A 17,361-nucleotide genomic window follows, 5' to 3' on the forward strand; every position below is an offset into this window, starting at 1 on the left:
CCGGATCCTGGATGGCCATATGCCAGAGAGTACGATCTCTCTCATTTATAAGAAATTAATTAATGTTCGGGCAGATCTTCTCCTAGGGTTGCGCGATCAATGGACTAGGGATGGCCTCGAATTAGATGATGAGGATTGGCAATATGCAGTTTCTTCTCCCAAAGAGGTCGCGATCCCTGCGCGCCTGCGGCTGGTGCAGCTTAAAATACTCCATAGAGTTTACGTGACAGGGCCTAGGCTGGTCCATATGGGTTTCTCTGAGGAGGGCTTATGTAAGAGAGGCTGTGGTATGGTGGGCACCTTCCTACATATTATTTGGGAATGCGGTGCGATCATGGAGTTCTGGAAGCGAATCCACGATGTGATGGGGGAGGTGACGGGCATCGTCATGCAGCCGGAGGCGCGGTGTTGTCTCCTGAATGTTTGGGGTCCTACTGACCACGACGCGGCACAGACTCAGTGGGTGACCCTAGGGAACATGGTAGCTAAGCGCGACATCGCTCGCCTGTAGGGCTCTACTAGGCCTCCTACATTGATAGCGTGGATGGAAAACATGGATTGGAGCATGTTTAGGGAGAAGACAGTATATTGTGCTCGAGGGCGCCCCCGGAAATGGCACGCCGTATGGGGGCGATGGAACCGGTATAGAGGGGGCATATGCCTGCCCCCAGACCCGGACCCGCCTGAGGAGCAGCTCTCCCCTTAGCATTCTTTCCGGCTTTGTAGTCTCTGCTGGAATGTGTTTGCCTTCTTGAGTCTCTGCCTTCCCCTCCTTTCCCTTACTATAGACCTGTGTCTGATGGACGAAATGGGGCTTGCCCCCCCTGATGCTTTAAGTATTTATCGCCTTGCTTGTGTTTGGGTTTGGGTTTGTGTTTATTTAAAACAGAACCTTTTGATTCTCCTATCAGTGAAATGTGGACGCTCGCTTGTGTTGTGTTTCTAAAGCTGCCGTACCTCTGGGTTGTCGGCTGAATAGTTGTGTCCCTGACTTAAAAGAATAAAGGTTGTTATAATAAAAAAAAAAATTTAAAAAAAAATAGCTATTTGGTAATCGCAAAATGAAACTTTCAGGCATGTGCCCCCTAGTGTCTAAGCCTTTCTCATTGCCGTGTGGCGTCCCTCATGGGTCGCCGCTGAGCCCAACGCTCTTTAACATCTATGTGGCCCCCCTGCATAGGCTAATTCGCACATTTGGTTTCTCATTGGTTGCATATGCGGATGGCATACAAATTGTTGTATCTATCACTGTGCACCATTTTAACAACTGTATGGGAGCAGTAATGGAGTGGATGAACAATAACAGCATCAAGTTGAACTCAGATAAAACTCTTTGGCTAGGGCACTACCTTCTGGGATCAATCTTGGTGGCCTCGGTCTCTGGGCCTACACCCCAAACCCCCTACCCCCACTCTAGTATCCTCAGTCAGGAATCTGGGAATGATCTTGGCCCCTGCCTCTTTTTTAATGCCCAGATTAATAAACTCTCTTCATCCCGCTTGGTTTTGTTGCGCACCTTAAGAAAAGTTCTTCCTTTCATGCCATATGATCTACAGAAATCAGTGATTACAATGCTGGTTCTGTATAGGTTGGATTACTGTAATGCCTTATATATAAGCATTCATCAACGAGCATTAAAGAAACTTCAGACTCTACAGAATCCAGCGGCTCGACACCTTAGGTAAATCCACAAGTTTTAGTCAGTTTCAAAGATACTAGTGGAGCATCATGGGCTCCCTGTTAAGAAGAGAATTGCTTTTAAGGCACTCTGCTTGGCACACAAAGCTCTGTATGGTTGAGCTCTGGATTACCTAAACAGGAAATTCTACTGGTATATTCCCAGAAGGCCTCTGTGCTCTGCTACCTCCAGAACAGTTAATATTCCTAAAATTCAGAGAATGACATGGAGTGGCAGAAGTTTTGTGTACACCACGTGCCAAGCTTTGGAACATTCTACCAGCACACCTTAAAGGTCAACCTAACATGTCTGGTTTCAGAAAGCACCTCAAGACTTGGCTATTTTCTCGCCCCTGTGATATGTTTTGTTATATGATCCTGTCTCAGTGCCGACTCTAGTAGATAGCCCTAGGGCATTCGTGCGCTATATAAAACTATTCAATTTCAATATTGTTACCCACCCTAAACATAGAGGAGTGAAGATATGATTCTGGGACCTCTGTTGTGGGGGCTCCATGTCCCAAACTACTCGGCCCTAAGGAGGAGGGGCCAGGACACCTCTGGATTCCTCTCTTGCCGAGGGCGATACAAAGCACCAAAAGTCATCCCACGTTTGTTGCTGGGCTGCCAGACCTCTGTTTTTCTTATGTAGGAAGTTGTACTCAGGTTCACTCAAGAAACCTTCATCTAGTCTTTTACGTGTTAGTTTCTGGATGAGTTTCACTATGTCCTGGGTAGGATCTTTATTGATCCTAAGGTAGCTCTCCTGGGCATCTAGCTGTTGTTTAATCTCTGCAACTTAGTCATGGGTGTTTTAAACAACCACTGCACCCCCTTTATCAGCTGCTTTAATACCAATAGCATGATTATTTCTTAATGATTCCAACCTTTGTCTTTCCAGTTTGGTGATTTTGTATTTTATATATTTCCTATCACTTAATAGATCCATGATTTCCTTAACTACAATCTGTTCGTAAGGCAATATCTTTTGACTCACTAAATGCAAAGCTGGAGTGAAAGTGGATGCAGGTATAAAGTTTGTAGCTGCCAGATGTGGAGAAAGTGGTGGATTAAAATAGCAGAGTCGTATTTTCCTGAAGAACTGCTGTAGTTCCAAATTTAGTGTTGAACGAATTAGGTGGGACCGTGGGGATGAAGGAGCAACCTTTGGATAGAATGTCTTTCTCAGGTTCAGTAAGCATGTAGTCCGAAATGTTAATGATGGGATCTGTATGGGTCAGTGGTTGAATCTCTGCTTCCCCTCCACTAGTTTAAGTGGAAGTAGAGAACAACCTCTCCCTTACCATCTGTAGATCTGATGTTGGGTCTGGATTTCCCCATGATTTTCTTGAGGGTAAAATCTGACCCTCGTGTTCCCTCTCTGTGTGTTCCTCCCTCTGTTTCGGGCTCTGGGCCTGTCCCAGCTCTGGTCTTGGCCTCTTCTCGACATCCATGTCCTGTCCCCTAAAAAAGGTGATACACTATGTGTGTCCTGAAACCTTGGGCCTAGATTGTATGGGCGACTATTAGTCCTGATGGTGGGTCTATCTGTGTTACTCTCTGAACTACTACCCATGGACGAGTCTGAGAAGGTGGCAAACCTTGTCTGCCTCTACTAGTGTAGTAACCCTTATTATCCTGCTGGTAATACTCCTCCGATAAATAGAGATAAGTCACTTTCTTGACATATGCTCCGATGTCTTTTGCTAGTTTGTCACGTTTCTTATTTAGAGTGGTTGTATTAAATTCCACAATAGTTTTTTCCGCACGTTCCAAGGCTTCTTTGGCGTTATTGAGGGCCCTGTCCTTAAGAATCTCCTATTTAGGTCTTCTATCTCTGTGTAAGCGTTTTAACATATTTAAGCGCAGTCTCAACCCCTAGCAGCATTCAATGCCTCGAGCAGTTGTTTGTCACAAAGCTGAATGAAACCTTGACGAAATTTAGGAATGTCTATAAAAATTGCTAGTTTGTTTTTAACCTGAAGTCCCTTGGGGATGATGTTAGACTGTGTAGATGTGTTACCTAATGACAAATTGTACCGTCTATCTCTGTCTCTCTGTTTTAAGTTGGTGGGATTGTTAATTGATGGGTTTAGTTATTGTTTACTGTTGGGTCCGAAAAACTGTACCAAAGTAAGGTGTATTAACTGTGCTCTTGAATTTAGTAGAATTTATTCTAAGTACATATGTTATTTGTATGTTGGCAACAGGCACATTTATGACAGGATCATAAATTGCTTTTGTTTTTAACTGGATTTTAATAAAATATGATGTTTTTTATTAAATTGTATAGTGGTATGACTTATATTAATTAGACATATCCTAACACATGGGCTTATGATTGTGTATCTGAATATAACAATTCAGTTTTCCAACACGATTAATTCCTACATTATATGATACCACAGGAAAACTCAAAAACCTATACTACAAAGGAAAATAAAAAGAATGCCAAGTTCGATATTACCCAAATTACCAAACTGGTGCAACATAATCATATTAAAATGATAATATGCAGTATCAAAGGCTAACAGGATGCATTGGATCCATATTAATTGAGGATACATGCTAATTAAAGCGCTGGTGCCGCAATTGTCATGGCTGCGCCCAGTCCGACACAGTAGCAGGCGAAGAGGCGTGGGCGGAGTCCCAGCCTGCTTAAAAGGAGACGTTAGCGAAGCGCTGGCGCTTCGCGTTCTAGTTGTTTTTCCCCAGAGTTCGCTCGTTCTCATCGGCTGAGGTACTTCCGGGTCTTCGTTTCCAGTGCGGGTGAGTCGCGTCCACGAAGTCGTCGCGCCTGGATAACTGCTGTGGTTCCTCGCCCTCCTGCAAACAACGTTCCTGTCGGCAGTTTGGGGATCTTCCTTGGCTCATGTTTGCTCTTCTCGGCCCCTGCCTTTGAAATCTCATTGTTTGGGCGGTAAAGCGCGTGCGCTAGCGCCAGTGGCTTCCTAAGAGGTTGTTCTTTTGTTTGCTATGCAGGGGCGCATTCTGGGTTGTGCGTTGGGAATCTGCCCATTTCCTTATGATTATCTCCTAGTAGGTGATCACGCTCATCGTTGGCAGTATTGATAGTAGTGTGTATCTCCACAAAGTAAGGTCAGCTATATCGACTCCTGAGGCAAGGAGTATAGCTGTAGTTTCGGAGAATTCAAGCTAGCAGGAATCTCACTACTCCTATTGCGCTTAGCTTGGCTCTACAGATTTTAGGCGGCTACACATTTGGATTTGCTTTTACATTGAGTTGTGCTGTTAACAACCCACTTCAGTATTCTTTTTTTATTATGGCTGCCTAACAACCAAATTCCTCATAGGTCTGAGGAAGTATTCATATCTGGTTACGCCCTGTATATTTTGTGGATACACATGGAAGAGGGGAGACTAACAGGACTTCCTCTGGACCCCAGTGACACTACAGTGGTGTGGGACGTGTGCTGGACCTGCCTCTCTCTTCTTCCTCCCTTTGTCTCCCCCATTCACCTGTGCTGCTTTGACTTAGTTGGGCAGGCTGGTGGTGGAGGGAAGTTGGGATCTTTTCATCAATCTCCTGCCTCTCGTCCCTGCGGAGACCTCAGGTGAGCCTGAAAGAATGCGAAGCCCACGTGGAATCTCTGCCTGGGCGGGATGGAGGAGAATAAGATTACTTTAGCAGATTTAGGACATATGTTAGGGAATTTGCAACACGAAACACAAGCTCTTTCTATAAGAGTAGATACTCTACAAAGAAGCATGGCCCAAGAATCCCCAAAAGGGGCTGACGGAGGTGGTCCCTTCCCATTTACGACCTCACCAGTAGTCAGTAGCCCTGTTATACAGGTCACCACTCCTCCTACGATACCATTGGCTCCTCCTGAGAGATTCATGGGAGAGCCCTCTCGGTTTGCAGCTTTTATTAATCAATGCCAGTTGCACTTTATGTGCAAGGCCGCTTGTTTTCCAACTGAACAAGCTAAAGTAGCCTTTGTGTTATCTTACCTGGGTGGAGTCGCAGCCATGTGGTCCATTCCATTAATTGAATGAAATGATCCTCTTTCGTACAATCACAGTTCGTTTAAAGAAGAATTAAAGAAATTGTTAGACAGACATTACTTTGTGCAGTCGGTAGACTCAGAATTACTGAATTTTAAGCAAGGTTCGAAGGACTTAATAACTTATATTGCCGACTTCAATCGCCTAGTGGTGGAGGCCGGATGGCCTGAAGAGAAGAGAAGTGCCCTGTTTTCAAGGGGGCTCAAAGATGAACTAAATGATTTATTAGCACAGGTAGTAGACCTACCTGAGGATTGTAAGGCCCTCATGGACTTGACGGTGAAACTGGATCATAGGTTACATGAGCGGAGGAGGGAGAGGGAGAGGTCTGAGGCACGGCTTATAACCTACAGAGAAAAGCGTACTGAGTTGGAGAGGTCTGCGGCAGAGGGTGAACCAATGCAAATAGGGAGCTTGAGAGGTCCTATCAGTAGTGAAGAAAGGCAGCGGCGACGGGACCAAAAGTTATGTCTCTATTGTGGCACACAGGGGCATTTCCTGAAGGCGTGTCCTGTGAAACCAAAAAGACCAAAAGAGCAGGGAAACTAATCCGCCTGGGATCTAAGGGGACAAGACTTTCAGGCAGCTCAGGTTTAATTGTCTCCCAACCCGTACTCACGGAACATTCACGTACACTGAGTTCACATTTTCATGTAGACACAAGGTTAGAGTGGGAAGGCCAGCAAATCAAAGTCCGAGCAATGGTTGATTCCGGTGCTACAGGAAATTTTATGGACATCCAGTGGGCCACTAAGAATGGTATTCCGACTGAAGCAAAGGCTATCATAGAGAAAGTGAAAACCATAGATGGGAGTGCCATTAAATCTGGTCCAGTTACTCACGTTTCCATTCCCTTGTCTATGTGCATTGAAGAGATACATACTGAGAAAGTTATTTTTGACCTGATTAAATTCCCCCAGTTTCCTGTGGTGTTGGGGGTTTCTTGGTTATCGCAGCACAATCCAAGTATAGATTGGAGCTGTAGAACGATTAAGTTTTTTTCAGACTTCTGCAGTACACATTGTTTGGAACAAGTGAAAGTTGTAGCCCCTTTGCTGGGCTCTTGTATACCATCTGAACCTGAACTCCCCTCTTGTTAGCTAGACTGGGCGGATGTGTTTGATAAACAAAAGGCCACGACTCTTCCGCCACACCGTCCTTACGATTGTAGGATAGATCTGATACCTGGGGCCCAGATTCCTTGCAGTCGCATATATGCACTCACTGAAAAAGAAAACCTGTACTTACGAGAATTTGGATGAAATGTTGCGCTTAGGATTTAATCGTCCTTCCAGGTCCCCGGCGTCTTCTCCACTTTTCTTTATCCCCAAACGGGAGGGAGGTCTCAGATGCTGCATTGACTATCGCATACTGAATAACAACACCATAAAAAACCGATACCCATTGCCACTGATGTCCTCTTTGTTAGATCAGGTCAAGCAAATGATGAACCGATGGTACCAGTGACATTATTTATGGATTATGGTAGTTTTCTATTCTGGGGATCACTTGACAATCACAGAGAGAGGATGCAAGATCCAATGAAATTATAGTATAGTCAAAGTAGAATGTTGCCATGACTTTTGAAATGTTGGAATACTCTCAGTAGTATTTTGTATGTCTTCCTGTAATAACGTAAGATTATATTTATTAAGCTAAGAACGGCACATCTGAATTAAAGCTCTGCTTGGTTTGTCGTGTCGGTTTTTGGTGAGCAAATGCATGTTAAAGTCTCCTGAAATGATTAACATAGTGGCTGGATATTGATATTCAAGATTTTGGCTTCTTTCCACAGAGCAGTAATTTGGGATGTCTGAACTGGACTTTTTGTACTTAAACAAACATTTATAAATATTATTGGTTATGTAAAATCCATGTTAATACATAGGAGCCATGCTAGCTGAAAGTCAATTTCATGGTGCTTGATATGCAGGACCGAAGACGTATAGGTAGATAACCCACCTCTTGCGCAACCATAGGCAGACGAGCTGGATGCAAAGTTTGCGTACTAATAATATCAAATAAGCGGTACTTTACACATATTCCATGTTTCTTGAAACATTAGAACTTCAAAGGTCTTTATAACAGTTACCATGTCCTGGTCCTCAATCAGGGTTGTTAAGCCGTGAGTGTTCCATGAGCAAATATTAAAGGATGTAATGGCATTGGTCGAGCTGTTCAAGCATCATTCATGCACTCCAGCCTTCCCTTTAGTAAAAAATTTTGGAAGCCAAGCCCAATCATCACTAAGTACTGGATTTTTCTTAAGCTCCTCACAGACTCGTGAGACTGAATTGCAGCTTGTGACTTTGATCCCAGAAGACAAAGCCGGATTAAATAAAGGGCCTATGGCTACTTTTAAAACCCTGGTTTGGCCTCCGGATATTTTGATTGTCGTAGAATTTATCAAAGCAGAGCTCTTTGACACTTGCTTCGGAATTAATAAAGTTGGATATTGATTGTCGTTGCATCTCCGCAACTCGATGCCCCATTTCTCAAATTGTGGACCATTTTCTAACATTTTATAGCAGTCTCTTCACAATGCCAGGTTGTACAGGACACCTCTTTAGTGGGATTAATAGGATCTTGTTTAAATTGGACCGAATCTAAATCATCCGATGATAGATCCTTAAGTTCTGGGATTGAGTTCAACAGTTTCAAATTATTACCACAATTCAAGATATCATGAGTACCCCTTGAAGCGTACCGTGGGATAAATATTAATTTCATAGAGGAGCCAGAGTCGTTTTTACTCACAGGCTTTCCATTTTTTATATATCCACCGTTTATATGTTATAAAGGCGAGCCTTGAATCTCCCTATCTCCAGTTCTAATATCTTCTGCATCAGATGGACCTGCACAATTGCAGGATCGTGGAAGTACCAGAAGCTGTATGTTAATTGGTATTGTTTCTGGTAAAGCTGTATCATTATCTCGCTTCCCTCTTACCTTATTTTGCACTGCAACGTGCAGGTCACTGCTTCCTAGAGGGGGCCGCTGTACCAATCCTTGTCCTGGCACTGGAGAATGTGATGCTTCTATTAAATATGGCATTATAGGCTTGTTGCCAGCATCAGCGAGAGAAGGTGACGCAGCTAGTCTATTTGGACATGGGGTTGAACCATCCGTTGTTTCGCACTGACAAGATTCCAAACATTTGAAAATTGGATAAATGTCTTTTGGTTTAGGGAGCAGGCTGGCATTCATTGCTTTCTTTATTTTGTTGTGGGGTCTTCTTAATCTTTTGTTTATGCCTTCTTGTATTGGATTAGAAGCTGAGGCCGAGTTATTGGTAACTTGAGTAACAATGGCTTCTCATGCTGATGGTAGCTCGATGGATTTGTTACGTTCGATAGAATCAGGAGGTTTCTGTAGGCTACTTGGTATACTTTCTCCCCTTACTAATTGGTTTTCTCATCTCTTATTGATGGAATTGTTTTCTGTTGCTAGTCTTTGTGCCTATGAGACCCTTTTATATTATTTATCGATATATTTCCAATCCCATTTTTATCCTGTGCATCCAGGAGAAGTTAACAAAAAAAAAAAAAAAAAGGAGTTCCACACAAATGCGAATAAACACAGTAATTCGGCGACAGGAACTGATAGGAGCCCCCTTTTAAAATATATTAAATACAAAAGATTTCACAAGCATGGCGCAAGTACTGTGCAGGCGAAACCTAATGAATAACATGCTAAGAAGCATTAGCAAGGCCAAAAGTACTAAATGAAAACAAAAAAATTATGAAAGGAGGCAATGAATTAAGAGTCTTGGCACTGAACTCACTACTCAGCGAGTGAATAGACATATGTGCAGAAGCAATTTTCTGTCACTCACAATGAGAAGAGCCAATGACTAAAGTAGGCTCACCCATTGCCCCATGTTGTATGCTGGGGGTGGGCAGAAACAAAATGTGAAAGACAGTCAAACAGACCAACGGAGAGAGCAACTGACTGAAAACTCCTGTATGTATACATTTAGATATTTTTTATTTTTTATTTTTTCTGAAAACATATGTCTGTCGAGCTGTCTCTAGGCCAGACCTACAAAGAAGCAATAATACCAGATCCTTCTTCGCAGAGATGAAATGGTTTTGCACAATAAGAGTTTTGCTGCTAAAGCCAGTAGAAACATACAGGCTAGTGTTGGACCTAAAAACAATGAACACTTGTCCACTATACCACATTCAGGATGCTAACCTTACAGTCAACAATGCTTATTTTTTCAAACAGGATTTTTTGGGCAACATTAAATTTTTAGGATGCATATTTCCACATAACAGTATCTCAGGTTTACGGTGAGGGGAAGCCACTATCAGTACAAAGTTCTACCCTTCAGTTGTCATCTTTGCAGAGAATATTGACATGGGTACTAGCGACAGTGGTAGCACACTTGCAGTTACAGTGTATACAGATATTTTCCTACCTAGATGATTGACTTATTTCTGGTTCTACTTTTTTAAAGGTTCAAACCTGTGTGGTGTTTAAGTGTGTACCACTCTACAATCTCTGGATTTGATCAGCAAACAATAGAAATTCAGTCTGCAACCCAAAATAAACCAATCTTCATAGGGGAACTCCTAGATACACAATTCTGTCAAGACTTCATGCCAGATTCAAGAATACAGAATCTACAGACTTTGTTATCAAACCTTTCTCTTCCTAAGGTCTCAGCGAGAACTTGGTTGAAGGATCCAGGGCTAATGTCCTCAGCACCCTGGTAGTGTCTTGGACACAACACCACCAACAAACTCTCATATACCATCTGCTCAACCACTTGTCACCATCTGCTAACCATCACAAGAGATTCATACCAGTCATGGACAATGTAAGGCTCAAAATTCCAGTGGTGGTTAGTGCCTCTGAATTTGAAAAAGGGCATTTACTTTCAATATCCCAATCCTGTGGTGGTAACATCAGATGCGAGTGAATGGGGTTAGGAGGCAACCTTAAAGGGGATGTAGTTGAGAAACAAATGGTCGAAAATGGAAGCAACCCATTCCTCGAATTGGAAGAAACTGAGATAGGCACCGGTTTAGTAGGCTCTCCACTGGTTCTCTCAACCCCTCTAACTCACAGTGGTTCTAGGGGGAATGAAAAACAAGCCACTGGCAGAATTGGTGGAGAGCATTTGTGCTTGGGCAGAGACCCATGTTTAGCCCCTCAAAGCAACTTACATCCCAGGCAGGGTCAACATACGGGTAGACAGACTCAGTCAAAACGTCGCAACTTCAGTTTTGTATCATCAAAAACCTGAAGTGAGAGGAAGTCGAGGTGATTCCGATTGCCCCATTCTGGCCACCCCTTCTGTGGTTTTCCATACTCAACCAGCTAGCAGTAAATCAATTCTGTCACCTTACACTGTACCCTCCACCTCTCCAGTTTCCAGTGCTCTTCCAAAGAAAACTGCTGAGCTTACATCTCGTGGTATGGAGACTGCTAGACAAAAATTACGATGTTCTATGGTTGAGCTAAACATTCATCGACCTGGAAAATGTCAGCTCTTGAGTCCTATTCTACGGTTACAGTTTGAGAACTTGTGTAAAACTGAAGGCTTAGAAGCTAAATAATGAGATCTTTTGCACATCTTGGAGTTTTCAAAAGATGTTGCTTATTGGAAATATCCCTCTAAATCTTATCACCTCAATAGGTCACAATTAGAGTCTTTAGGGAGCAAGTCTCTGACATCTCTAAAATAGTTTATCTTTCCTCAATGCTTTTGAGAACTTTCAAACTAAGGAAACAGGTAATTCCAGGTCCTGTAGCAAAATAGGACCTGTCAGTTGTCTTGAAGGGCTTAAAAGGAACACCTTTTTTAGCCAACAGAAATGGCAGTTATTCCTGGGTATCATCTAAAGTGGTTTTCTGCTCACAATAACGACGGCTAGAAGACTAGGGCACCTGGGTTCTCACCAGTAATGACTGGGGAAAGGAGCACTAACAAAGGGGTAATAAGTCCTTACTTACTAGCAAATGTCATAATCCTAAAACGAATGCGCCTCATACAAGTTCCTTAACTGCATGCCTGACGGGGACCGTCCTCAGATGTCAGTTAATTATGAAAGGAAGAGTCAAGGGTAGAAGGAGGAAATTATGTTACTGGGTAATCATACACCGAAATGTTATGTGGCTGTTCCCTTTGAAAGAAGATTGCTTGAATGCCATGTTTTGCAAGCTAAAAATGTACAGCTGTATGGTAGCTTTCTACTGGGGTCTCAATATACTTCAACTCAGGGTACACTGAAGTCGATGTGTGCTTCTGCGGCAATTTCACTACCACTCTAGAACTCACTGCTAATTACCAATATTACACTACTAAATCAATCCCTGCATACTGCTACAAATGAGTGGTGTTTTACAGCTAGGAACTGAGGTCTGCAATTATGTTTATGGTATAATCTCACTCAACGTGTTCCACATTAGTCCTGGAAACGCACTCACTCACTTCAAAGACAGAAATGGCATATATATGCAGAAAGGGAACTTTGCAGCCCTCTACGATGTAGACGAAATAAAATGTTTCCAGATACTTCAGCAATTCAGTTAACACAGTCACATGCTCAGGGCACGTGTGAGTGTGTGTACATCTCACAGACTGCCCTCTAGATATCTACTGGGACAACCACGTAATGTAATTTCCCTCCCCCTCTAGCCAGTAGGAGGAGACAAAGCCGTTGTACTCACCGCTGGACTGCCAGCCGTAAGCCGCCCCCGGTATCTGCTGGGCTGCATATCACTCTCAGGTATAGCACAGAATGGGTTGGTAAAAAGCTAATGTGGCCTTGTCAATCTCACTTTGTCGGTTGTAGAGGAACCAGCGTTCGTGTCTTTAGTTCCCGCCCCTCTCCGTTGCTTCCTTCGTTGCCCTGGTAACGGCCGCCTGCTGCACTTGCTTCCGGTATAGTCCTGGGGATTCCTATCCTCTACCCGACGTTGTGTTTGCTACTACCGCTACAAGGTATATACGCATGTTTAACGTCCTCCTACAAATCGTCCGGTGCATTATGCGCCCATGATACTGCACTCTTTGTCTGAGACTAATCTACCGGAAGTGACGTACGGGCAGGCGTATGCAGCTCAGCTACGGAACAGATTTTCACGAAAATGTGTATCGGAGATCTCAACTTTTAGGACCTCTAAAAAACTTCAAGTGGGGTGAAAAAAGTGTGTGGGGGGGGGGAGGGGTGAAGGGGGTTGGATGATGGCCTCCAACCGAGGCTCAGAAAGGGCGAGGCGTAACCACCTACACTAAATTGTAATTTCCATAGTGCGCCCCTCGAGTTGTATTTTTTGGGTTTCTTTCTAAACTTTGTTATTGTATCCAGATACACAACAACTGACATACACCTATAAATAACCAGAACTAATGGTTTTGACAATTATTTTGTTGTAAATAATTAATATTAAATCTTCTTTTAAATATCATACTGTCACTTTTGACAACTGTGTACCTCCTTCACACACATTTGCACAGAATCCAAATTGCAACTGGAATACATGAACATTGATAGATGCGCTCTGCGGAGAGGCCAAGGACTGGATGTCCATCTATTCTATAGCAGGACCGGAGGCTTCAGATTATGCTGTCTCAATTTCTTTACTGACTCACATCAGCCAATGAAAACACAGTAACTTTAGTAAAAAACTTCATTTCCCATGAGGCTTTGAACCACGCCACCTGTAACAACCAATAATCACACATTACATTTTACAAAATAATGAGGCACTATCTTGGCTTCCTCTTTCTTTGCTGCTCCGCAGTCAAGGTAAGTGCCTCATTATTTTGTCTATGATCAGACTTGAATTCCGCTGGTATTTGATTGCTATATTGAGTTTCATGATTGTATTGCTTACTGATTGTATCTTTATACATAGTTTGCATACTTGCGGCGCGCGCGTCTGCATTCTTGGGTTAATTGGTCCTTCTCTCACAGTGCGTGTTGCGCTGTTCGCTGTTAATTGTCCACTTTTGCCAACCTGCCGCTTCCAACTCCCGCTCGGAGTAGGGCGGCTTTCTTTTACAGTGCACACCCCCCCACCCCCGTGAAGGAGCGAGGCGCACGCTAGGACCCGTCCGGGATCTTTGCATGCGTCTTGGGAGCCTGCACGTGCCAGTGCACGCGTGAGGCCCCGATCTGACGAGCTGGTGACGCCTTCTTCCGGGCTGAATTGTGATTCTCCACACGCTGACAGACGGCGGAGCTGGTACTAGGGCCTGATTTTTGTAGCGCTTTTCACCGCATTTTACTGCAAGGTTAATTCTTAACTCTTTCAAGCCCAGGAGGGGCATCATTCAATTTTTGGAGGCCCTGAGCCTGGTTAGGTAGTCAGGGGCCACACCCTCCATTAGTCCTATCGGCCAGGAGCTATTTTTGGTACCTTTTTGGCCCCCTCGGCTCCAGCCTTTGGCTCCTACCTGACGCCCTGAGTTTGTGCACTAATTGGGCGGTATAATTAAGCTTCCCACTGGGGACCTGAGACTCTCTAGTCTATAGAGCTGATATGTCGGACTTTGAAGTCTACCAAGAGGAGGTGATTGTGTGTGAAGACCCTGAGGAAGCAGGGTACTACTATGATGAATCTATGGAGGAGATTATTGATAAAATTGGATGCTAACCTGGACAAGGTCCTGTCCTCTGCTCTCCTACCTTTAAGCCAACAGTTGGATCAGCTAGTTACAGGTAACCCTAGCCCCTCTGGTGGTCCTGCTCCAGCCCCCCTCCCACCATCCGAACCTGTGGGCCTCCCCTGGCCTCACGTCAGGGTTTACTCCTCGATATATAAGTCTATAGAGCAGGCCATGGATGATACCCAAACCCCCTCTCCCGCTCCTTCAAGCACTGTCACTGACACCACGACTGACGCAGGCACAGACACCGACTCTTCTCAGGATACCAAGCCCCGTAAACGCGCCAAGAAGCGCAAACACACTGCCTCGCCCACCCTCCCCTCCCCTTTTTCCTTTGATCCCTCTGCCATTATACATCCCCGATCTGCAGACTGGGTTCCTCCGCCGGCAGTGGCAGAATATATGCAAATCCACCTTAGGAAAGGCTTTGACAAAGATGTGAGAGCGCGTTTGAAGTCAGAATGTCCCGACCGGACCTAGCACATAAAGTTGCGGTTACCCCTGACATAGACTCTTCAATGACCACCTTTCTGAAAAAATACAAAAAGTACCCCAAGAAGGGTATAGATCGCGCCCTTCGGGCGTGCCAAGACAAAGTATTGGATATCTCAGGCCCTCTTGCTAAGATCCTTGAATTGGCGTTGCACGCTCAGGAAACGGGTGCAGCCATCCACCCAGAGGTCCTAGCTGAATGGACCCAGAGAGCTATCTGCCTGCTTGGTAACGCCAACTGCGCCCTCGCTTCTGAAAGACGGACGTCCGTCTTTTTGCGCATCGACCCGCAGCTCGTTGAGTTGGCAATGGCTGAACCAGGCCCGTTGACTGAAGGGCAGCTGTTTGGCAAACGCTTCGTAAAGGACAATGCCTAGTTTGTCAGTACATTCGCCTCTCTGGATAAGTCCCAGTCTTCTCTTAAAAGAGTTTTTCATCAGGTCTCTGGTAGGGCCGGGCGTGGCAGAGGACGCTCGACCAGACGCTACGTCAATCCCAGTCCTCAACGAGGTTTTGCCCCTCGACGCAGGGGGTACACCCAAGAGCCTGACCAGGCGAGCTTCTACCCATTGAGATCCCGTGGGTTCCGAGGACGCTTTAACAGAGGTGTCAACAGAGGCTACAAAAATTTCGATGCCCAGTCATCTGCTAAGTCCCCAATTGTTGCAAGTGATTCCCCTCGGGGGCAGATTGTTTCATTTTCTAGTGAATTGGACACGCCTGACCTCAGATGCATGGGTTCTTCACACAGTTCAGGGCTATCAGATAGAACTCTTAGACTCCCCGTGTCAGATGACCCCTCCCCACCCTCTCCTTTTTTCCCTACAAGAGCAAGCTTTTATAGATTCTGAGCTGCAAGAGCTTTTGACCAAGCAAGCCATTGCCGTAGGACCCTTCCTTTTTGGAGGTTTCTGCAGCAACATTTTCCTGGTACAAAAGAAAGGAGGGGGTCAGAGATTGGTGTTAAATCTCGGAGAGTTCAACCCCTATGTAGTATACAGGCATTTCAAGATGGAAGGGATCCATCTGTTGAGAGATTGTCTGTTGGAACAGGTTTGTATGGTCAGATTAGATCTGAAAGACGCCTACCTCACGGTCCCTATCTGCCCATCAGAAATTCCTTCAATTCTCCTGGAAAGGGCAATGGCACCGTTACCGCCTGTCTTCAGCACCTTTGGGTGTTCACCAAACTGCTGAAACCAGTGGCAACGCGCCTGAGAGAAATGGGAGTAAGGTTGATAGTTTATCTAGACGATATGCTGCTCCTGGCCCAAGATCGGATCCTTCTTCTCACCCACTTGGACTAGATGATGTCCCTACTGCAGGAGCTAGGTTTTGTAATAAATCTAAAAAAAAGTCAATGATTATCCCGAACCAACAGATAGAATTCCTGGGGTTTCAGATAAATTCGATCTCAGCTCAGCTTCTTCTGCCCATGTCAAAGTTCAGATCTATCAAGAGGGAGATAACTTCGACTCTGTCCAAACAGATGATCTTGTTACGGGTACTAGCGAGGATTGTGGGCCTTCTGGCGTCATCTATCCAAGCCATCTTTCCAGGCCCCCTCCATTACAGGGCCCTGCAATGACTAAAGATCCGCTATCTGCAAAAAAGGTTTTCTTACGATCATCTGATTCTACTGTCCCAGATGCGCGAGAGGAGCTGCAGTGGTGGTTGGAGCACATGACGGCGTGGAACGGAAGAGCTATTTTTAGCGCCTCTCCGGACGTCATAATGGAGTCTCAGACGACAGCCGCTGGAGCTCGGGCGCTCGATGTGGGGACTTTGCTACTGGCGGACATTGGTCTGCCGACGAGTTAAAGTTACACACCAACTGCCTGGAATTACTGGTGGGGTCATTCGCCACAAAGTTGATTTCCCTACTGAAGAGCAATTGCTGTACCCTTCTTCAGATGGACAATGTGTCCACAGTGCGATACATCAATCGCCTCGGCGGGACGAAATCCTGAATGCTAGCCAACATTGTGAAGAAATTTTGGCATTTTTGCCTGGATCACAAGATCAGTGTGGTGGCGGAGTATCTGCCGGGCAATCTCAATCAGGTAGCGGATTGGAACTCCAGGTTCCTGAGAGACTACAGCGATTGGATGCTTCACCCCTCCTTGTTTGCAGAGATCATGGGTATGTGAGGCCTGTGTCTGATAGACCTATTTACCTCTCGCCTCAAATCTCACCTTCCCATCTTCTTCAGCTGGAGGCCGGACCCGATGGTGAAGGGAACGGATGCGTTCCTTCAACATTGGGGACCACAATGGAATTATGCTTTTCCACCATTTGCTCTGATCCCGAGGGTGGCGGCGCACATTCGCCGGCAGGTAGCGTCAGTAGTGTTGGTCACACTCTTGTGGAAGATGCAGTCTTGGTTTCCGAGACTATTGGCGTTATCGGTGGATTTACCGTTTCAGCTCCGATATTCCCGATGTTTCTCCAGGACCAAGTGGGAGCTCCACATCCGCTGGTCCTGCAGAACCAGCCGTCCCTCATGGTCTGGACGTTCTCAGGCGACACGAGAATTG

At 45.0% G+C, this 17,361-nt stretch overlaps 1 protein-coding gene across 1 annotated transcript in view; it reads right to left on the bottom strand.

Moving 5' to 3' along the window:
• Positions 1–12,816, bottom strand: part of LRRC49 (leucine rich repeat containing 49) — an 862,677-nt gene extending 849,861 nt beyond the window's left edge. The window contains exon 1 of the mRNA XM_085644059.1: positions 12,388–12,816. Coding sequence (XP_085500185.1) covers positions 12,388–12,435 — 48 coding nt within the window. The 5' untranslated portion in view covers positions 12,436–12,816. The remainder of the gene's footprint in view (positions 1–12,387) is intronic.
• Between the last annotated feature and the right edge of the window lie 4,545 nt (positions 12,817–17,361).

The sequence above is a fragment of the Triturus cristatus genome, chromosome 3_1 (assembly GCF_964204655.1).
Source record: "Triturus cristatus chromosome 3_1, aTriCri1.1, whole genome shotgun sequence".
In the NCBI taxonomy this organism is placed as follows: domain Eukaryota; kingdom Metazoa; phylum Chordata; class Amphibia; order Caudata; family Salamandridae; genus Triturus; species Triturus cristatus.